Consider the following 16,218-nt stretch of genomic DNA (forward strand, 5'->3'; position numbering starts at 1 on the left):
CTCACGCCAACACCTTGACGTGACTATTCGCCTTTTCACAATCTTGCGAAGCACCAGCCGAGCGATACAAGCCATCATGTCCGGCAACAAGTCTTACATGATGTGAGTCTGCGTGTGCGCTCCTTGCGCTCGTTCTTCCTTGTCCTAACTTACCTCCCCCTCCCCCTCCGCCGCTAGCATCTTCCGTAACGAGGCTCCCCAGGCCGAGATCGACTCCAAGATCCGCGAGGTCGAGAACAAGGGCGGAAAGATTGGCCAAAAGTTCGAATCGGGCATTCTCAGGGGCTTCGCGGCGACCATGAGCGACGACGAGGCCAACCAGCTCAAGGCTCTCACCGAGGGCGGCTCCCACCCCCACATGTGCGCGTCTCTCTCTCTCCCTCTTTCTCTCTCTTCCTTAGACCCATTCACTGACACCGCCATTTCTCTCCCTCCCACAACAGCGAATACATCGAGCCAGACCAGACGATGAAGACTATGTAGATGACACTTCGCAGGAGATGTATACTACTACACTTTACAGCATGAAGCAAGACCCTTGTGTTCTAGTGGGCCTCCCTCCTTCTCGGTGCGCTCTTGAGCACGTCGTCGACCCGCAGAATGAGCTCGCTGGCCTCGCTGGCAGAGAGGACGACCTGTCGCTTGAGCTTGTAGCTCTCGGTGACGCCCAGCTCGCGCATGGAACGGACCCTGGCCTCGTTGAGGTCCAGGCCGGCGTCCTTGTCACCCTCCTGGTGCGCGGCGCGGAGCTTGGCCACGAGGTCCGCCGAGTCCAGGCCGGCATTGTTGGCCAGGATGGTGGGCAGCTGTCGGAGGGCCCTGGCAAAGGCCTCTGTCGCAATTGCCTTTTTACCCGCAGTCCGTCGAGCCTCTTCGTCGACGACCTTGCTCATGCTCATCTCTGCACAGCCACCGCCGAGAACGACGCGCGTCTCCTTGACCGTCTGGCTGAGCACGCTCAGCGCGTCGTGCAGCGACCGCTCCGCCTCGTCGACCATCTGCGACGTTGCACCCCGGAGCACCACCGTGCACGCCTCGCCCGCAGCGACGCCCGAGAATTTGATCAGCCGGTCCTCGCCAATGATGACCTCCTCGATTAGGTCGCACTGGCCGAGCTTGACCAGATCAGGCCGGTCAAACGTCGACGCAATCTCACCACCCGTGACGAGGGCGAGCCGCTCGACACCCTCGAAGTCGGCATGCTCAATGCAGACGATGCCTGCCTCGGCGAGGAGCGACTCGGGGTAGTTGTAGATGAGCTGCCGGTTGATGAAGCAGTTGATACCATGCGACTTGATCCTCTCGACCTTTGCCTTCATCTTCTCCTTCTCGGCCCTCTCCAGCTCGGCCAGCTTGCCCGTCCCCTCTACGCGGACGCGGGCGCCAAAGACCTTGACCTTGTCCGTGTCCATCGACGTGTTGGCAATGAGAATCTTTGCCTTTTCGAGCCTCTTGGGGCTGCTGCCGCCAATGCGCTTGTCGAGGATGAAGCCTTCGTCGAGGTAGCTGTCGGTCAACTTGCCGCCGACCTTTTTGATGATCTGGATGTTCTCCAGGTTCGTCGAGCCCTTGAGGCGCAGCACCGCTGACACGGCCAGGTTGGCAAAGTAGTCCTTGTCCTGCGAGAGCACCTTGGAGGACAGCGTGGTCCGTGCAATGTTGAAGAGATCGGTGCGGAACTGCTCGGCGTTGGAGCTGGTGATAGCATCCGAGGTATCAGCAGGGATTCGGATTCAAGGTCATTGACACACGTCGAGTCGAGCATGTAGTCATGCAACGCACCTGTGGTCCGCTGCGCTCTCGTCCAGCGCCCTCAGCGCAGCCTTGCTGGCGATTCGGTAGCCCTCCACAATTGTTTGAGGGTGGATCCTCATCTCGATGAGCTTCTCGGCCTCCCTCAGAAGCTCGGCGGCCAGGACGCACACGCTCGTCGTTCCATCGCCCACCTCGTCATCCTGGACCTTGCTGATGTTGACGAGGATCTTGGCCGCGGGGTTGTCGAGGTGAATGCTGCGCAGAATCGTTGCACCGTCGTTTGTCACGGTAATCTCGTTTGATCCGACGGACTGGAGGATCTTGTTCATACCCTTGGGCCCCAGCGTCGACTTGACCAAGTCGCCCAAGGCCAATGCGCCAACGAACGAGGACAGACGAGCATTCTCGGCTCGCTCTTGCGTTGCCTAAAGCATCGAGAAGAAAGATCAGTACCAAGCTCTGCACGCCCTTCTTGACCAAGAATTGCTGCGTTCGACTTACCTCCTGGGCAAAGATGGGCGCCGACATGGTGATTTAGGCTGCTTGCTGTCTGTCTCGGAAAGGCTAACCATTCGAACATCGAGCGAAGGAAGTCTTCTTTTGAGTCTAGCCAAGTCACGTGTCTGACTGACGATTTTTGTCACTTCAGAGAGAGAGGGCTCCACTTACCTCAAACGCGCACCAGAGAAGCATTCAAAGCGCCTTCCACACAACGGCAGCCATGATCGGGACGTCGAGGCTTTTGGCTGCTTCTCCCAGGAGTGCTGTACATATCGGCAATGGCGGGCTGATGAAGCAGCGCCAGCCAGTCGGCCTGCTTCGAGCGCCTGGAGTCACGTTGAGAGCATCATTGCCGCCGCCGCCGCCGCCGACGACGACGACGACGATGTCGACAACGAGGATGACGGAGCATGCCAGAAGAAGCTACTCGACGACACCCAACGAGCAGCAGCTGTTTCAGTCGTTTGGCACGCCCTTTGCTCAGTTTCTCTTTACGCTTTCCCGCGTTGCTCGCATGATTGTCTATTCGGCCGTGGGCGCTGCCTCGCTGGGCGCTGTCGCATTCGAGGCGACGCACCAGTACGTCGAGCACGTTGCCATGCCGCGTGCCGCTTCCTCGGACAGCAGCGACGATGACGAATGGGCATGGGCATCAGAGGCGATCGACGAGGAGAGCTGGGGGCCTGTTTCGGGCGGTGGGACGGACAGGCGGCTGGGCATCAAAGGACGGCATCTCGTGCGGAGTGCGTGGATTTGCTCGCGCTGGGGAGGCGGCATCTCGCCGATCAATCTCTTTTCAAGCGGGACAGGCCTGCCGACGGCAGGGAGAAGGCCGAGGAAGTCGCTGTCCGCGGCGCTGCACAACGACGAAGGAATGGAAATGGCAGAGGCTTTCCTCGATGCGGCACTGGTCGTGGCAGAGTCAAGAGGTATCCGTCTGCCAGACCTGGCTGCTGTGCGTGCTGGAGCAGTGGCCACACCCCACGAGGCTGGCGCAGACAAGCCCTTGGACATGACGGCGGTTGCCCTGGAAACACAGCTGGCCAGCATCCGAGAGAGAGTAGGAACAAAGACGGCCTCGGAAGGAGCCCTGGCGGGGTACACGAGGGTCTTTGACGCCCTTGCCAGCGCAGATGCCACCAACCGAGTGGCCAGCGCCATGAAGCCGAATGAGGCTGGTGCTGCATCGACGGGGCAGCCTTCGGTCAGGCCACAGCGGCTCGTGAAACTGGCAACAAAGATCGGCGACCTGCACGCTCTCCTGTCTCAGAGGCAAGAAGCCGAGGCCTGGCTGCTGTGCGCCGTCGACATCGCTGGCAAGAGGGCCAATGAGCAAGATGGTACAGGCGCAATCGAGGGGCAGCGTGGGGGCGCCGATGCTGTCGGCAACCAGGCCCTGGCAGGCATCGGAGGTCTCTCTCCAGAGTCGCGGCGACCAGCAGAGACCAAGGAGGCGAAAGAGGCCCATGAGACACCTTCGTCCAAGAGCAGCTGGTCGTTCTTCCGACGATCCAAAAAGGCAGACGACATTGCACCACGGACATCGACCTCCCCCGCCAAGGTTGAGGCAGACGACTACCCTCTCAACGCCACGCCTCCTCCGGCACCACTGACTCGGTCGCTCATCTCGGCCCTTCTCTCCCTCTCGGCCTTCCACGCCCAGGCCGCGGATCGCAAGTCGCTCGAGCAAGCGCTTCAGTTCCAGGTCAGCGCCCTTCGGCTGACGAGAGTAGAGGCTGAGCGGCTCGCGTGGGCGGGCACCGTGAGCGATGCCGAGAGCCGACGCAAGGCTGGGCTCAAGGCACAGCTTCATGCCCTGTGGCTTGCCCAGCGCGATGCATTGGCCTCGATGCATATCGCAGAGACCATCTATGCGCTGGGCCCAGGTGCAACGGCATCATCGTCGTACGCCTCCCTGCTCACGTCCTTCTTCACGCCAACGGCCGAGAGCAGGGACGTGACAAAGAGCGTCGAATGGCTCAAGGAGGCAGACGAGCGCGCGGAGCTGATTATCTCGCAGCTCGGAAAGAAAGTGAAGAGGGAGACGGTCCTTTCGGACCGATGGACATCTCAGCGGGAAGACCTTCAGTTGCCTGCTTCTCGCCTGCTCCGAGACGCGAAGAGGATCAGAGAGGCGACACAGGAGATGAGAGCAATCTTGGGCGACGAGAGTGTCAAGAAGAAGTAGCTTTCCTCTATTTCGGAAATGTAGATCTAGTATACAGAGTTTGTGCTTGGTGTGACCAAGAAGTCGTTGTGAGAGGCTACCGCACGAGGAGGAAAACGTTGCTGCCGACAGACAGGCTGCTGAGGTGACGATAGGACCCGGTCAGGGCCATGAGGAGGCCGCCGAAGCTCGCGTACACTGTGACCGTCTCGGATGGCGAGTCGTCGTATTTGTAGATCTTTTTCAGAGAGAGCTGTCAGACAATCTTTCTCTACCTTTGTCCAGCGTCTCGGGAGCCTCACCTTTCCATGCATCACATAGTCGAATTCATCGGCCAATCCGCCCCCACCATCCATCCGCCACGCATCCTTGTCCGCGTCGGCATTCGGCCCGCCCAGCGAGCTGACGATCTGTACCGTAAGGTTCTGACCAGGCTGGATCGGGTAGATGTCGGTCGCAACGTCTAGCGAGAGATCCATCTCGAGCGACGAGGACCTCGCGACGATTCGTGAGACTGGAGATTCCGGCTAGGTCAGCGTCGGCAGTCCAATAAAGAAGCTATGTGAATGTGGCAGCTCACCTCGTTCGAACTTCTTCCCATCGGGATCGATGGCCGAGACGGCGAACTGCGAGTCGAACAGGACTGGATCCGACATGGTGTCCCTTTACGGAGCTGCTCGTCAAGAAGAACCAAGATGGCGACGAAGGAACCAAAAAAAAAAGAAAGAGAAATCCAAGGCGCGTCCCTCTCGGCCGGAGACAAGAGCTCTATTTTGTTCCCAGTATTCTTCTTCTGCAACGAGATTGAGCGTCTTCCTCTGGCCCAGGGTCCAGGAGTTCTGACGAGGATGGCGTCGACGTCTTCGTTGGGCGCTTCGGGATCCACAAATGCAGCGCAAGCCCAACAGTTCTACTCTCAATTCAACGAGCAGCTCCAAGATCTCAGGAGGCGAATCGAGGAATCGACAAGCCCAGATGAGCTCCAGCATATCGGATCAGACCTGGCACAGGCTCGGGCCTCATTGACGGAGAGCACCTCCATCTTGCCGAGCTACGATCGGCAACTGCACGAGACGAACCTCAAACACATCAACGATAGGCTCGACGCCAAACGGGGGACCCTGCTTCCGAAAAAGGGATTCGCTTTTCAGCGTAAGGCGAAACCGGCGGCCTCAAAAGCCGCGCTGGCCACGCCCTCACCGGCAGCACCGCCTGTCAACACGAACAACAGTGCTTCTTCAGCTATCACACCGTTTCTCTCGCTCACTGATCGATCGAAAGAGCTCCTTACGATTGCATCGCTCGAGACGCACCACACCCGAAGCGATCTGCACCTTCTAAACCTCTCATACTGCACCGTTGACCTTCGGAGTCCATCCTCGCTCGTCCTGCAGGCCGTTCAGGTGAGGAATCTCGATCACTGCATAGTGCAATTGGGCAATGTCGATGGCAGCGTCATGGTCCACGACTGCACTTCATGCCTCTTCGTCTTAGGTTGTCGGCAGGTGAGTTCATACACACGGCTATTTGACTCTCACCGCTGAGACCGAGCAGTTCCGCATCCACACGTCTACGAAAGTGTCCGTCGCCATTCATACATCGTCCATTGCGACAATGGAGCATTGCAGTTCGCTCACATTCACCGTCATCACGGCCTCTTCTCTCGAGTCGGCGTCAACGACGCTCGAAGAAGAAGCGTCGAGCAAGCTGCGTGTCCAAGACTTCGATCACATCAATGAATCGGAGCCTTCGCAGAACTGGACCTCTACGGACAGGGTGCAAAGTCCCAATCTGTTTGCAGCTCCAACCTTGCCTCACCCAGCAGGTCTCGAACTTCTCTTTAATGCTCAGCAGCAGCAAATGTAGCAAATATCATTCACGATACCCTTCCACTCAATGCAAGTCACGGGTCCCTCCTCTTCTTCTTCCTCGGCACCTTCCTCCCCCATCTTCCCTCGTTTTCGACCCTACGCAGATGACACAGCCCGGGTTTTGAGCGAAGCTAGTGCCCGGAGCGTCGAGCGGCCTTCACTGCCTCAGCTGTGAAAGTCGAATGAGGAACGACGAGGACCGAGTCCGTGCGCCGGTGCCGTCCACGTGGAATTAAAACGTCGTCATCGAAGTGAGGACCCTGCCTCGTCAGTGCTAGGGCCTTCAACTTCCTCAAGCAGACCAGAGACCCCACGCACTCCTGAGTCCAATGCAGCTACTACACGACTACTACTACTACTTCTTCTACTGCACTACTACAAAACCACATACAGTATCACTACTACTTCTACTCCTGTAGAGGCTGAGCTGCGATCAATATCATGACGTACGTCGTACGTTGGGCGATGGGCGATGAGAAGGGTCTGCCTCACCTGCAACGGGGTGGCCCCCCCTGTAATTGAGTGGTAACCCACACAACGCCCTGCCCGTTTAACCCATATAAGACCCTCTCTCGAACGGCTCTGCTTCTTGCTCCCTAACCAATCTTCCTCACATCTACACACATCTAATCCACCCAACCCAAAAACAACCTCTTTATTACAATGGAGTCTATCAAGAGCGGAATCAACGCTGGTGAGTTATCTTTCCTCTTCACGGCGCTACAGAGAGAGCAACTGGCTGACTGTACTCCTCCTCTCTCTCCCTCTTCAGTCAGCGACAAGGTCCAGGAGACCACCGCCGGTGCTTCCAAGGAGGCCAACAAGGAGACGGCCAAGAGCGACAACGCCAGCCTCGGAACGCGCGCCAGCGCCGCCAAGGATGCCGTCGGTGACAAGGCCGACGAGATGTCGTCGGGCGCCTCGCACGAGGTCAACAAGGAGAAGGCCAAGAACTAATGATCTTCCACTCCTAGAGACTCGTCTTCGTTGACATCCCTTACCCCCCACACTACCCCCTAGTGCCCAACCCACACTTTGCTTCCATATCATCGTCTTCTTTCTTGTATGTACGGTCTATGCTACGTGACGGCGAGGCAAGATGAAGTAAATCCCATGTCAAATTATCTCCTGATGAAGGTGGTGACGATGTTGAGAGTGACGTGGGTGGGGAATCAACACTTCCATGTGGAAGATGTTTGACACTCTGGAAAATGGTATGTGTGGCCAAATGCAAGGACGCACCAAAAAGCTGAAACAAAGTCGCATTGAAGCAGCTACAAATAGGTCCACTTGTGGCCCCGGTACGTACAGCGCTCATCCCGAAGGAGAGGTCCAGCCCGTTGCGAGGAAGAGGACTGAAAGAGGGAAAAGGAGTGTCTGGGTAAAAGTACTGTTAAACGAATGTGGGGTGATTGTGATGCATGCAGGAGCGTTTGCGCTCACTCGCAGCTTTACTAACGCAAAAGTGAGAAGAGGAGAGCGAACAGAATTAGAAGAGCAAAGAGAGCCTATGACGAAGGGACGTGGGAGAAGGAGGCCAAAAGAGTTCTCAACCGGACCATCGGCTGCTGTTCAGGTGGGCGTTCTGCATGACCGAGTTGCTGTGCGGGGCCGACTGGTCGGCAACGACGTAGGTAAAGGGGTCCTCGCCGACGTCGGCTCCATCATACTGGTTACCAACGACGGAGGGGGCAGCAGAGTGCTCGGAGCGGACTCCTGCGCTCTGCCTCTTCCTCTGTTGCTCCTGCTCGTCTCCGCCAACATCCGTGGCTGCGTAGCCACCGTAGGCCGTGTTAGCCGACGTAGACTGCGGCCTGTGCAAGTCATTGTATGGCGAGATGCCCGGCGCACCAGCCTGGTCCAGGCCCTTCGTTGCCTTGTTCGAGTAGCCATAGTTTGCCGATCCGTCGTACGTTTGTTGGTTGTCCATGTGGTCCAGCTGGGCTGAGCCGTGGTAGCTGTAGGACTCTTCCGATGCGGTGGCGTAGTGCGCGCCTCCGGCGCCGCCGTCCTCGGAGCCGTGGGCGCTCTGCCTGCGCGTCTGCTGTGGTTGATCGGCACTACCGTGCCCCTCGGCGGAGGCACCTGAGAGGTACATGCCCGCACCAGCAGCACCGTAACCGGGATGACCAGGCTGGAGTGCCGGAGGCGTGGTGATGGCCGCGTCGGCAGGGTAAGGCGTGTACATGTCGGCCGCACCGGCTTCAACGTTGTGGTGTGAGTGCTCGCTCAGTTGCTGCTGTGCGTGGCTCTCGTCGTACGAGTAACCATCCTCGTCGGCAGCGGGGCTCATTGGCCTTCCAGCCACCCACGATTCGCCGCTCCTGCCCTTCTCGGCCCTGCGCTGCGACGACGACGAGCGCATCACGGCGCCTGCCAATGCTGCGCCTCCGCCCACGGCGGGGAAGCCCGACGAAGTAGCTGCACCCGTGTTGAGGCCGACAGTCTCCGGGATAGAGTAGTCCATGGGCTGCATGCGCTGGTCATTCATCCGTCTTCGCCTGCGCATGAACATGACGATGAAGGCCACGAGGGCCAGGGCAGCCACGACGACGACGATGGGCACGACGATCTTGGTAGTGTTCGAAGAAGAGCCGTCCCCGTCAGAGTTTGCAGTACGGTCGCTGCTGTTGAGACCGTTCGTCGCGAGCGGAACGGATCCACCGCCAAGAAAAGGCAAGCCACTGGTGCCGGTTGGGCCGACAGAAGAGGAGCTGCCTGTAGCCGTTGAGTTGCCAGACGAGCTAGCGGTCGAGGAGATGGCATCGCTGATCTGAATGATGCCTACAGCGGCTGACGAGGCCGCCGGTGTGCTGACGACGATCCCCGGCACGATGGCAGCAGGCGTCGACGTGGTACCGTCCGGCATAATAACAGGAGCGGGAGACCCAACAACCGAAGTGTCACCGCCAGTCGTTCCCGCTGCGACAGGAGCAGCAGCAGCAGCAGCAGCCGTCCCATCACCATTGGTGACGGGCGCTGCGCTGCCGCCAGCTGCGGGTGCCGGGGTGTTCTGGGCTGGTGCAGCGGCGCTGTTTCCTCCTCCATTGTTGGCGGGCGCTGATTGGACGGGTGCAGCGCTTGACGCAGGCGCCGCTTGAGCTGGTTGGCTGCTGCTGCCTGTCACACCGTTACCAGAAAAGAAGGAGCACAGTCAGCAAAGTCTGATCTATCACCGAGAGAAAAAAGGGGAAAGAGGGAAAGCAGAAAAGCAGGCAGCCAAATCGACCTCTCGCCCAAGAGAAAGAAGGGGGTAAAGAGAAAGGGGGGGGGGGAAAGAAGGGGGTGGAAAGAAGGGGGAGGAAAGAAGGGGGGAGGAAAGAAGGGGAGGAAGACCAAAGGGGGTTGTGATAACTACCTCCCAGCAGCCCGCCGAGCAATCCCCCGAGCGGTTCCCTCTTCTCGACGAGACCGATGATGTCTGCAGGGACAGAGAGAGATTGTGTTGGAACGCTTGCCTCCTCCCCAGATTACAGGCACTACTCTTTGCCACAGATGGCACCGAAGAGCGAGAGAGAGAGGGCTCGTGTGTATGTGATGAGGGAATGTGCACTCACCAGATTGCGGGCCCTGGTTCAATCCAAGCGCCTGTCCAACACCCGTCACGGCCGTTCCAAGACCTCCAATGAGGTCTCTCTTCTTCTGTGCGTCGATGGCATCCCGCTGGTGGTGTCGTCGGATCCTAGCCATACCTCTCTTGTCGAGGGAACTCTCTGCAGCCGCGTATTCGATGCCGCCGACTGCTGCTGCTGCCGCGAGGGCCGCCCGCGTGCGGCGGTTGGGCGTGAACTTCATAACTTATGTAAACGAGTGTGGTTGCCGATGGGCGGTGGGGGGTGAAGGGGGGGAGGGGAGCGTTAGAGGAGAACGGAGCAAGGCGAATCGGTCGAGGGGGGGATGGTGATTATGATGAGTGGTGGTGAAAGATTGAGGGCGACAATGACAGGCGGGGATCTGTCTACCTGTTCTCGCCCCGTCCCGCTGCTTTGCTTTCATTCTATTCATTACAACAGAATATCTCACGGATATCCAACGAAAGCAAGCAAGATCGCTGCAGACTCTGCTTGCTTCATCGTTACAAACAGCTCTAGCCAGTGTAATAGTAGTAATATCACTGCCTCGACCAAGGGCGAGAGGGGAGGGGCGAATGATCCCGACCCGTTTGTTTCTATTAAGGCACAAATCTCGGAAGGGCCTTTTTTTCTTCTCTACAGAAATGCAAGGCGCTAACGCTAACGCTGGATGAAAAGCAGGGAGCACGTCAGGGGCGCGCACACCACCAGACCCTTTCCTTCGAAAGAACAACTGGGGCTTGGGCTAGCGCGTCACGTCGATTTTCCTGTCTCGGCGGAAAAAGTTACTGATCGCGACGATAGGGACACAACTTCGCACGTAGAAAAGGACAATGGAACGAAAGATTCATAGAAAGGGGGGAGGAGAGGTTGATCCCGATAAATATACATGGGAGACTGATGAAGGGGAGGCCGGTTAAGCGACGCAGCTCGCGAGCCTTCTAAGAGCCGGTACGGAAATGTAGGCGGGGCAGTATGTTTCGATGCCTGTCACGAGCCTGGGAAGCGGGGATTCGAACGGTCCTGCCTCGTCGACCTCCGGGGGGAGGAGGAGATGATCGTTGCGGTCGTTGGGAACGACACGCGAGGCGACTGCCTTCAAAATCTCGGGCGAGATGGGGTTCTCATAGTCTGCCGAATAGTAGTGGCTGATGAGCTTCTGAATCTGCGTCGGAGTCAGCATCCAGCAGACGTCGTAGATGATGTCGATGTCGCCAAGCGTCGCCTTCTTGAGCTGGAGCAGCTTGGTGGCCTGCATCAAGTGCTCGAGTTGGAGCATGCCCTCGGGCATGTCGTGTGACTTGCACCACTCGTCGATGCGCATGATGTTGTACTGGATCTGCATCGCCCGCTTCCACGAGCAGAAGTTGCGCCGCATGAGCAAGTCATTGAAGGCAGTTGTGCCGATGAGCTTGAGGAGCTCCGTGATGACCTGCTGCGTCACCGATGGCTCGACGTAGTAGCTCTTGAGCGCCTTTGACACGCGGTTGAGGATGCCCAGGATGTCGTCCATCGTATAGGCGGGCTGCGAGGCGCCCGAGAGTAGACGGTTGAAGAGGCGGCCTCCGCCCCCTTCACTCGTGACGAACCCGGGCAGCGACTGCGACTCGACAAGGGCGGGGATGACCATCTTGTGAAGCCGCTTCTTGATCTCGGAGATGGCGGTGTGGAAGAGGTTGTAGCTGAGCGACTCCAGGTCGTGCTTGACAATCGTCACCAGCCGCTCGTATTCCGAAAAGACCATCTCGCCCGCCGAGCCATCCACGCCCGGTCCTATGCCCTGGAGCATGTCGGACTCTGCAATGCAGACAAAGGAGAAGATCTCGTGGACGTTGGAGAGCCAAAAGAAGCCGGGCACAATGACGTCGTCGCCGGTGAAGCTCATGATGTGCTGCTGGATCGTCTGCATGACATTAGCCAGGAAGCGCTCCGACTCGCGCACCATGCCGTACTTCCAGAACTCGTTGGTGCACAGCGAGATGAGGTGAGCAGGGAAGAGGACCTCCTTGGGCGACGGTGGGTTTGTCGTCGAGGGCGCCGGAATCTTGAGGTAGCGAATCAGACCATTGAGCACGTCTTCGTCGAGCTGCTCCTCATTCTCGAGAATTCGGATAACCTCTGCGCTCTGCTCGTCTTCGTCCAGGTCTTCTGCCGGGTCCATGTGGCCCGCACCTGGGATCTGGTCAAAGACAGCGACCGAGACGTGGCGATTGGCGTTGGCGGCGCTCTTCTTTGCCGCAAACATGGCTTCCTCGGTGGCATCCCGAGCGCTTGTCGGGCCTCCCTCTGCCCATGGCCCCACCTCGGAGTGGCGCCGGCCGCGCCTCGCCTTTTGCGGCGCCGATGCGCCGTTTTCGCGTCCCGTAGCCATGTTGAACGTGGGCGGGGCGGCATTTTCGATGCGCTGCGAATTCTTGCTGAGCGTGTTGAGAGCGTTGGCCCGGTTGAGCTGCTCGCGCAGGCTCGACACTTCTGTGCGCAGTGCAGCCATCGCCTTTTCGTCCTCCTCTGAAGCGTTCCTGTGGCCGTTGAGGGCCGCATCCCTGGCCTCGAGCTCCTCTGCCTGCTCGCGCATCTCGCGTTCCAGATCGCTGATCCTTGTCTCGTGCTCGGCAATGCGGCGCACGGAAGCCGCGTAGTCGGCATCGACCTGAGCCTTGGCTGCCACGAGGGCGTCCCACTCGGCCTGGGGAACCGAGGGCTTGCTGAGCTCCTCTTCGAGTCCCTTGGACCGGGAATCGATCTCCTCGTGCTTGCCCTGCCATGACTTGACGGATGCCTCGAGGCTTCTGACCCTCGACGCTAGCTCCTTGTTCTGCTTTGTCCTCGTCTGGAGGTTCTGCGTCAGCTCCACGACCTTGTTCTCGAGCTTGTAGGTGACCTCGCGGTAGTGCGTCGCCGACTTGGCCTCGAGCTTGAGGCCCTTGAGCTCCTTCCGTGCCATTCGCCGGCGGTAGCAGCTCTGCAGGTGGATGACGCCCTTGCGGTCCTTGCGGTACTGCCTCCGGGCCAGAGCACCGCGAAGAAGGCTCTGCAGCCTCGTGGCAGCAAAGGCCTGCTTGTCGCCTGCGAATGTCGACCGGATCTTCTGACCACGCGCGAGGCTCTGGATCGTGACAATGGCCCGCATCGTGCGCTGGTAGCTGATCCGAGCCAGGAAGCCTCGGGTAGCAACCTGGATCTTGGTCGCCGCCTGCTCCTTTCGCATCGTCTTGGCCAAGTTGCGAGCCGACACCATGCGCCACCACGACTGGACGCGCACCGAGTTTGTCCGAAGCTTGGCGTACCGTCGCTTGTGGTAGTTGCGGCGCAGGTTCTTTTGCATCAGCGTCACGAGGGCGTTGAGACGATCCGTTCGGCGCTGCTCAAATTGAGCCAGCATACCAGCGCGGAAAAAGATCTTGGTCAAGCCGACCTGGTACTGATCTTCGTCCTTGATCGTTTGTGTGAGGATAAAGATGGCGAGCTCCTTTGCCTTTTCCAGCGAAGACATATCCCACTTGGACGAGTGAACCAGCATGTAGTACCTCTCTGCAAAGTCAGCAAACGTCCAGCGCGAAGGGTAGCCTGCACAGCTGATCCGAATCGTCTCGAGGACACCACAGGCGCGGAGCTGGCCAAGGACGTTCTGCGGCTCCCATTCCCAGGCTTTCTTTGACTCGTTGGGCTTGATGCAACGGATGTAGTGCACGTTGGTCGATTCAATAGTTTGCATCAGCGACACCAGGCTGGCCTTGAACTGCGATCCCAACGTAGGCTTCTTGATCATGCCTCCCGTGGCGAGCTTCCTTGGCGGTGGCTTCTTCACCGCGCCATCGTCTTGGCCGCCGCCGCTGCCGGCACCACCGCCGCTGCCATCCTTTGCTTCTTGAGCAAGGCGGGTGGCTCTCTCGAGAACCTCGCGGAGGAAGCCGTTGGAAGTGTTGTTGAGCAGGGTGAGGTGTTCGTCGGGGACTGTGTCCCTGTTCTTCTCCAAGAATCCTTCGCTTTCATAGGTAACGTCCAGCGCATAGTGGCACACGGTAAAGCTGCTCTGGCCGAATCGAGGCCGCTTGAAGCTGTTCTTGAACTCTGGCTTGCGCTCCAGCTGCGTGTACAGCTTCTGGAGGAAGCTGGCGTCGGAGCCCGAGGGGAGACGAGACTCTTCGTCGAGGAGCGAGAGGATACCGAGGCGACCTTCAATCATGTCGATCGTTGGCTGATTGTCGGCAAAGTCGATGAACGTCCACTTGATCTGCTCCTGGAGGTACTCGTCCTGCTCCAGCTTGAAGACGTGGCGGTTGAATTCGTGCTGCAGGCGTTCGTTGGCATAATTGATGCAGAACTGCTCGTAGGAGTTGGTCTTGAAGTGCTCAAACCCATAGATGTCGAGGACACCAATCATGTTCTGCCTCGACGAGGCCGACGTCAGGGCCAGACTGCCGTTCATGACATCGATGAGCCAGTCGAAGAGGGACGAGTAGATGTACTTTGTCACGGCATCCCTCACGACGATGGCCTGGGCCTGCGTCAGGTTCGAGATGATCTTTTCGCCGCGCATCTGGATCTGCCGCTTGAGGCACCACTTTCGGAATTCGCCCGAATCGATGCCCAGCATGTTTGTGGCCACAAACAGGTTCGTCTCCTCGTCTGTGATGATGGCATCGTTCCTCGCCGCACCAATCTTGACGTTGCCCAGGTGCAGGAGCGCGGCGAGGAGGCGGAAGATGTGCCACTGCTGCTCGATCTTGACACCCACGGTGCTCATGGCCTTTTGCGTTGCCTTGAATTCTTCTGCGTCATCGACGTTGGCAATCGTCTGATTGCCGCCCTGGTTGAGGTAGGCGAACTGGGACGCATCCAAGAGGCCCATGTCCTTGCGCTCCGACGGAGGTGCGCCAGCGCAGAGCTGGTAGAAGATGTGGAAGTTGCGCTCGCCCGAGTCGGCAGGCTGGAACACGATCCTGGATCTCTCCAAGAGGTAGGTCCGGATCCTTGCGCCCACAATCTCGTGGCCCTTGTCAAAGAGAATCTCAATGTACTTTCCAAAGCGCGACGAATTGTCGTTCCTCGTCGTCTTGGCATTGCCGAATGCTTCCAGGATGGGGTTGGTGGCGAGAATCTGCTGCTCAGTGACGCTCATCCCGCTCGAGTCCTGGCCTGTCTTCTTGCGGCTGCCTGGCCGGTCTGGGTCCTCTACCGTAGCAAAGTAGCGCATGATGTACTTGGCAGAGACTGTCTTTCCGGCACCGCTAGAAGTGTCGCAGCTTTCAAGGTCAGCGATCCTCAATCATGTAAGAGAATAAGCTCAACACCAACGCACCTCTCTCCACTGACGACAATCGTCTGGTCCTTGTCATCGCGGATCATGCATCTATATGCGTCCTCGGCAATTGCAAACAGGTGAGGCTCCAGCTCGCCCCTCCGCCTGCCGGAGTAATGCTGGATGATCTCTGGGGAATAGAGGCTGATTGGGTAGAAGGGGTTGACGGCAATGAGAACGATGCCCGAGTAGGTGTAAATGAGCCGCTGGGAGTACCGGTTGAGGATGGCGTGGAGGACCGCGGGCTCGTTGAGGTAACTCAGGTTCGTCAGGTCGTCGGTCGCCTCGAGCAGCGGCGGATTTCGCAAGGGTGGCAGCACGGCCTGCTCCTCGCCTCCTCCGCTGATGAGGCCCCTTTTGCTCTGCTCCTCAATCTTGGATACGTTTGTCTTGACCTCCCGGGGCGAAGCGTCATCGTCCATGGTGAAGCTTAGGACCACCTCGCCCGACGCCGACCTCGAGACTGGCTTCGCCAGCGTTGCGCTGACCCAGCCGGCATCCTTGTCGGGAAACCAGGCTTTTGTGCCAGGCACGTATGCTGCAAGTGCACTGTCCGCGCTCGCCGCCGCCGCCGCCGCCGCCGCTGATGCTGCCGGCGCCATTTTTCTCTCGCTTTCGGTCCCTCCTTGCGTGGTCTGTTGCTGTGATTTGCCGTCGTTGTAGTCACGTCCGGAAGACTGCCTCTACGCTCAGCGTATCGACGAGCGAGCTCTATGAGTGTGCCTGATGGGCGTCTAAGCACTCAACGAACGCCGCGGCGGTCCCGTCTGTCGTCCCAAGCGGCTCTGCCAGCTCTGACGCAGGGCGATTGTGATGATAGAAAGCAAGCGAGATGGGAAGAGGGGGGCCGGGACGCCAAGCGATAGATGTGAGCCAGAGCGCAGGCCTGTGAAGGAAAGGAAGACTCGATCGGGCGTGATCACGGGGTCGAGGGTAGACAAGAGAGGAAAGGGAAGAGACACGTTGAGCGAGGGTAAAGGAGAAAGGAAGGAGAAGCTCTATGTCTGTGAATTTCCGCGCTATCTTCTTTATTTTGGTTTCAAAAGCGTG

At 58.6% G+C, this 16,218-nt stretch overlaps 8 protein-coding genes across 8 annotated transcripts; 4 read left to right on the forward strand and 4 right to left on the reverse strand.

The window, feature by feature from the left end:
• Window positions 1-10: 10 nt before the first annotated feature.
• FA10DRAFT_301203 (hypothetical protein) lies at window positions 11-568 on the forward strand. The gene is made up of 3 exons (XM_025524951.1): window positions 11-102; window positions 178-360; window positions 444-568. The coding sequence occupies exons 1-3, from the start codon at window positions 77-79 to the stop codon at window positions 481-483; spliced, it is 249 nt and encodes an 82-aa protein (XP_025377100.1). The 5' UTR covers window positions 11-76; the 3' UTR covers window positions 484-568.
• On the reverse strand, window positions 546-2,293 carry FA10DRAFT_240389 (hypothetical protein; the record flags this gene model as incomplete). The annotated part of the gene is made up of 3 exons (XM_025519208.1): window positions 2,257-2,293; window positions 1,783-2,180; window positions 546-1,695 (listed from the first exon to the last, which is right to left on the reverse strand). Exons 1-3 carry the CDS (start codon window positions 2,281-2,283, stop codon window positions 546-548), a joined length of 1,575 nt encoding a protein of 524 aa, XP_025377101.1. The 5' UTR covers window positions 2,284-2,293.
• Window positions 2,294-2,484: 191 nt separating this feature from the next.
• On the forward strand, window positions 2,485-4,483 carry FA10DRAFT_266442 (hypothetical protein). Its single transcript, XM_025521494.1, has one exon. The coding sequence runs from the start codon at window positions 2,657-2,659 to the stop codon at window positions 4,442-4,444; it is 1,788 nt and encodes a 595-aa protein (XP_025377102.1). The 5' UTR covers window positions 2,485-2,656; the 3' UTR covers window positions 4,445-4,483.
• Window positions 4,484-4,520: 37 nt separating this feature from the next.
• FA10DRAFT_213801 (RNA polymerase) lies at window positions 4,521-5,064 on the reverse strand (the record flags this gene model as incomplete). The annotated part of the gene is made up of 3 exons (XM_025518471.1): window positions 4,521-4,661; window positions 4,726-4,937; window positions 5,004-5,064. Coding segments are annotated over 3 exons (414 nt in total), but the record flags the coding sequence as incomplete, so codon positions are not given.
• Window positions 5,065-5,271: 207 nt separating this feature from the next.
• FA10DRAFT_285624 (hypothetical protein) lies at window positions 5,272-6,289 on the forward strand (the record flags this gene model as incomplete). The annotated part of the gene is made up of 2 exons (XM_025524008.1): window positions 5,272-5,928; window positions 5,978-6,289. 2 exons carry the CDS (start codon window positions 5,272-5,274, stop codon window positions 6,287-6,289), a joined length of 969 nt encoding a protein of 322 aa, XP_025377104.1.
• A 668-nt stretch (window positions 6,290-6,957) lies between these two features.
• Window positions 6,958-7,251, forward strand: FA10DRAFT_285625 (hypothetical protein; the record flags this gene model as incomplete). The annotated part of the gene is made up of 2 exons (XM_025524009.1): window positions 6,958-6,988; window positions 7,067-7,251. 2 exons carry the CDS (start codon window positions 6,958-6,960, stop codon window positions 7,249-7,251), a joined length of 216 nt encoding a protein of 71 aa, XP_025377105.1.
• Window positions 7,252-7,843: 592 nt separating this feature from the next.
• FA10DRAFT_279194 (hypothetical protein) lies at window positions 7,844-10,215 on the reverse strand (the record flags this gene model as incomplete). The annotated part of the gene is made up of 3 exons (XM_025523522.1): window positions 9,852-10,215; window positions 9,653-9,715; window positions 7,844-9,414 (listed from the first exon to the last, which is right to left on the reverse strand). The coding sequence occupies exons 1-3, from the start codon at window positions 10,087-10,089 to the stop codon at window positions 7,844-7,846; spliced, it is 1,872 nt and encodes a 623-aa protein (XP_025377106.1). The 5' UTR covers window positions 10,090-10,215.
• Window positions 10,216-10,701: 486 nt separating this feature from the next.
• On the reverse strand, window positions 10,702-16,146 carry FA10DRAFT_279195 (myosin 5). The gene is made up of 2 exons (XM_025523523.1): window positions 15,169-16,146; window positions 10,702-15,097 (listed from the first exon to the last, which is right to left on the reverse strand). Exons 1-2 carry the CDS (start codon window positions 15,768-15,770, stop codon window positions 10,783-10,785), a joined length of 4,917 nt encoding a protein of 1,638 aa, XP_025377107.1. The 5' UTR covers window positions 15,771-16,146; the 3' UTR covers window positions 10,702-10,782.
• Window positions 16,147-16,218: the final 72 nt, after the last annotated feature.

This window comes from Acaromyces ingoldii (assembly GCF_003144295.1).
Source record: "Acaromyces ingoldii strain MCA 4198 unplaced genomic scaffold FA10scaffold_3, whole genome shotgun sequence".
NCBI lineage: Eukaryota > Fungi > Basidiomycota > Exobasidiomycetes > Exobasidiales > Cryptobasidiaceae > Acaromyces > Acaromyces ingoldii.

Excerpts from the sequence above, each read along its gene's own strand:
- FA10DRAFT_279195 (XM_025523523.1), bottom strand. The coding sequence starts at position 15,770 with ATGGCGCCGGCAGCATCAGCGGCGGCGGCGGCGGCGGCGGCGAGCGCG. Across the intron at positions 15,098-15,168 it reads ATTGTCGTCAGTGGAGAGAG|CGGTGCCGGAAAGACAGTCT; the intron begins GTGCGTTGGTGT and ends CGACACTTCTAG.
- FA10DRAFT_266442 (XM_025521494.1), top strand. The coding sequence starts at position 2,657 with ATGACGGAGCATGCCAGAAGAAGCTACTCGACGACACCCAACGAGCAG.
- FA10DRAFT_301203 (XM_025524951.1), top strand. The coding sequence starts at position 77 with ATGTCCGGCAACAAGTCTTACATGAT. Across the intron at positions 103-177 it reads GGCAACAAGTCTTACATGAT|CATCTTCCGTAACGAGGCTC; the intron begins GTGAGTCTGCGT and ends CTCCGCCGCTAG. Across the intron at positions 361-443 it reads GGCGGCTCCCACCCCCACAT|CGAATACATCGAGCCAGACC; the intron begins GTGCGCGTCTCT and ends CTCCCACAACAG.